This window comes from Alligator sinensis, unplaced genomic scaffold (genome assembly GCF_000455745.1).
Source record: "Alligator sinensis unplaced genomic scaffold, ASM45574v1 scaffold34_1, whole genome shotgun sequence".
In the NCBI taxonomy this organism is placed as follows: Eukaryota; Metazoa; Chordata; order Crocodylia; family Alligatoridae; genus Alligator; species Alligator sinensis.
The window spans coordinates 2,013,179-2,016,671 of NW_005842151.1; the positions used below are offsets into that span (position 1 = coordinate 2,013,179).

The window sequence follows — 3,493 nt, forward strand, 5'->3', positions numbered from 1 at the left end:
GCTGAAAGCGCTGCGGCCTGGCCCGGAGCCCCGAGGCAAAACTTCCCGATCGGCCCAAAGGGGAGCGGCGCCCGGGAGCTGGGCTGGCTGCACACGGGCTCGCCTCCTCCCGAGGTGCGGGGCCTGACTGGGAACTGCTCGGGTGCCAGGGATGCCGATGTCAGCTTCAATTAGCAAAGAACAATTAATGCCTCGATTGCCCGGGCTCCGAGGCCGCGCATCAGAGGAGCTGAAGCGGCCTCCGCGTTTCCACGCGGCAGCCCCGACCCTGCACACACACCCGGAGGGGGGGGGCGGGAGCCCCGCGGCTGACCCGGGGGGCTGGCAGGCAGGGCTCGGTGCTTTGTTACCGGCCCACCCGACTGCCCCCTGCCCCGCCACGGCCTCCCGCTCCCCTGCGCGCCCAACCCGGCTCGTCCCGCCGGCTCCAGAAACGGGCTCGCTTTACACGGCAATGGGGCAATCGCTCTGGGCTCTTTCAACTCGTTTCGGGGACTAGCGGGACTGCCGCGGGGGGCGTCCATGACCCAGCTCTAGGCTACTCTCTAGGCTTGGCTGCTAAGTCTAGTTGTGGCGGTGCAGGTAGATGCTGCCTGGGGAGTTACCTGGTGTTGAACTTGTCAGCACTGTGGGAAACGGTATAAAGTGTGTGTGTACGTGAGCGCGTATCAGCACTGTGGAAAACGATACAGGTGTGTGTGTGTACGTGTGTGTGTCAACACTGTGGGAAACGATTGAAGTATGTGTGTGTGTGTGTGTGTGTGTAAGAGAGAGAGAGAGAGAACACTGTGGGAAACGATATAAGTGTGTGTGTGTTCAAAAGATTTGGGCTTGAGGAATTCATCACAATAATCGCGTGTATGTGTGCACCTCAGCACTGGGGCCAACGGGGGGGGGGGGGGCCCCGGCGGCCCGCCCGCGGGCCAGGGGGGGGGGGGGGGCGCCCGCGCGCACCCGCGCGCACCCGCATTAAGCCAAGAGGGGCAGGAAGCCCTGCAGTGCACTAAGTCCCCGGGCTCCCTCTCTCCTTTTAGGAGAGGACCAGGGTGGCGGGGCTTTGGATGTGGATCTAAGCCAGGCAGCAGCAGCTTTTCCCGCATCCCTGCAGACAAAGAAGGCTGTTTTCCGTGTGGGGCTTGGGCTGCTGGCTGCACCCCAGGATGCTGCTACGTGTGGGCTCCTGAGCGGTTTACAGGAGGGCTGCTGTCCCCCTCCCCCCTCCGCTGCTGCCCCGACCCCGCCAGGGCCGCCCGGGTGCGGGGAGGCCCCGCGTGCTGTCCCCACCTGAGTTGTAATTGACGATGTCCACTCCTAGCGCGGGGCTTTTCCGTTTCCTGGGCCTCCCTTTCTGGACCGTGCCAGTACCATTGAAGTAGGGCAGGGCCAGCCCTCCGCTCTTGGCAGCCAGCTCGGTGTAGCTCAGCTGAGGGGGGTATTCTCCTTGCAAAAGGGACTCGAAGTGGGCCCTGCAGTAAACCAGGTTGTCCTTCATGCCAAAGTGATCGCCTGTGGTCAGAGTCTTGTTGCAGGTGGTGCAGGTGAAGCAGCTCAAGTGATAAACCGACTCCCTGGCTCTCATGACCATTTCGGAGGCTGAGATCCCAAGGTGGCAGCGGGCACATCTCTGCACGGAGAACCTTCTGAAGGGGAGAGAAGAGCCGGCATCAGCTGGACGGACAGGGGAAAGCCCTGCCTGCCCCCTCCCTCCGCATCCCGGCCGGCTGCCAGCCACAACAGCTCCGGCGCCTTCCTCCCTAGGCCTCTGGCCCAGCTCTGGAGTCTGAATGAACCTGTCGGCTTGGGGGAGAAACGGCCCGGGGACAAGGAGCTTTCTGCCTGGGGCTGCCGCCCTGCCCTTACGGGGGAAGCGAAGACCCGGGGGGGTGGGGAGCCCGATTATCCCTTTAAACGCTAACCCGAATTACTGAGAGCTCGTGGGGGGACACTAAACTCTGGGGGGTGTGGGACAGAGGTCCAAACAAGTAAAGTAAGCAAGGATTGCAGCTCTGCCTAGCGGGATGGGCACTCAGATCTCCGGCAGGGAGGCAGATCCCACTTCGGGCCGGTTCCTTGCAGTCCCTGCTGCTGTCCCGGGCATGAGCCTTCCCTGCTGTGGGCCCCGGGGGGGGGCGGGGATGAACCAGCTCCAGCCCCCAGGGGGATCCGCTCCGCCACCCCGCAGCGATCCAGCCTGTGGGGGGTTTCTTTCTCCTGCCCGTGCCGGGACCCGCTACAGCCTTGTCCCCCGGGGCCGCGTACCTGTAGTAGTCCTCCTTGCAGTAAATGCTGCCGTCCTTGGCAAAGCAGGTGAGTTCTGACTCCAGAGCCAGTTTACATTCACAGCACTTAAGACACCTGAGGTGCCATTGTTTGTCAACAGCCAGCAGGTAATAGCGGTCGGAGATCTTCCCTCCGCAGCCAGCACACAACGCGGGCTTCTCGGGGCTCATGGGGGGCATGCTCTGCGAAAACAAGAAGCGCCCCGGCGGCGTGAGAGCAGGGCAGGCCTGGGAGCCGGGTAGGGGAGAGCCCATGCTTTCCTCCAGCCCCGAGGAAGTTACGGATCGCGCTGGAAGTTTGCAGCAGTGGAAGAATGTTTTTTTTTTTTAAGGGGATGAGGGGAGGATCCCATACATCCACCGTGGACATGTGGTGGGATGCAGGAAAGAACGAGCTCAAGTCCACGCACGTGAACTTGCTCGCGAACAAAAGCCAAGAGGGGAGATCGCGGCCCCGGGGCAAGGCGGGAATGGCTTCCCCGTGCGCCCAGCAAGGGAATCCGGGCCGGCCAGGCCGAGCACAGCAGCCCCCGTCTCCGTGCCCCGCTGCTCCGGAGTTTGGAGCTGTAGTCAGCGCCCGTCCCGGCCGCGAAGACGGGGTGAGTGGCTCGTCCGGAGCCCGCTCAGCCCGAGCTAACCGCGAGGCCGCCCTGCCTGGCCCGGCCTCCGGGCCGAAGCCAAGCTGTGCCTGGCACCCCCTTCCCCTGCCCGCATCCAGCTCCTCTCTTACCGCTTCCCGGCCGTTCATCTGCCCCGCTTTGGCCAGGCGGGACTCGGTTTTGGATCTCCTCTCCATCTCCTCCATGATCCCTTGGATGTGGCCTCCGGAGATCCCGTGGAAAAGCATGGCTGGGGGGCGGAAAGGACAAGTGTTTTCTTCTGCTCTGCACCCCACTATTTCCATATACAGCCCCCCAAGATCATCCAAAAGGGTCTAGCGAGGTGGCTTCTCTTCGCACAAGCACCGGGAGAGGCTTCCTGGAGACGATGTGCAGAAAGCAAACGGGGGGGGGGGGGCGATCTATATATAGATAACAACGAAAATGAGTATGATTATTGATAATAATTTATATAGATATATATATTTTTTAGAAAAGCCACGCGAGAGAGGCTCTGCGAGTGCTGGAGGGAGCTGCGGATCCTGGCTGCTGGGGCAGCATAAAAAGATGGGGCCGGGCAAGGCAGGAGGATGGGAAAAAAAGCGGGCAAAAAAT

At 62.2% G+C, this 3,493-nt stretch overlaps 1 protein-coding gene across 10 annotated transcripts in view; it reads right to left on the bottom strand.

Annotated features, from left to right (window-relative positions):
* The window catches only part of LHX9 (LIM homeobox 9), a 16,893-nt gene that overhangs the window by 9,956 nt on the left and 3,444 nt on the right, over nt 1-3,493 (bottom strand). For 8 of the 10 annotated variants that reach the window (XM_006025521.3, XM_006025517.2, XM_006025516.3 and 5 more), the window contains 3 exons: nt 3,010-3,128; nt 2,260-2,462; nt 1,285-1,640 (listed from right to left, as the gene is read on the bottom strand). In XM_006025521.3, coding sequence (XP_006025583.1) covers nt 1,285-1,640; nt 2,260-2,462; nt 3,010-3,128 — 678 coding nt within the window. Of the gene's footprint in view, nt 1-1,284; nt 1,641-2,259; nt 2,463-3,009; nt 3,220-3,493 lie in introns of those variants that run through there. The other 2 variants (XM_006025520.3, XM_006025512.3) reach the window with 1 other exon arrangement.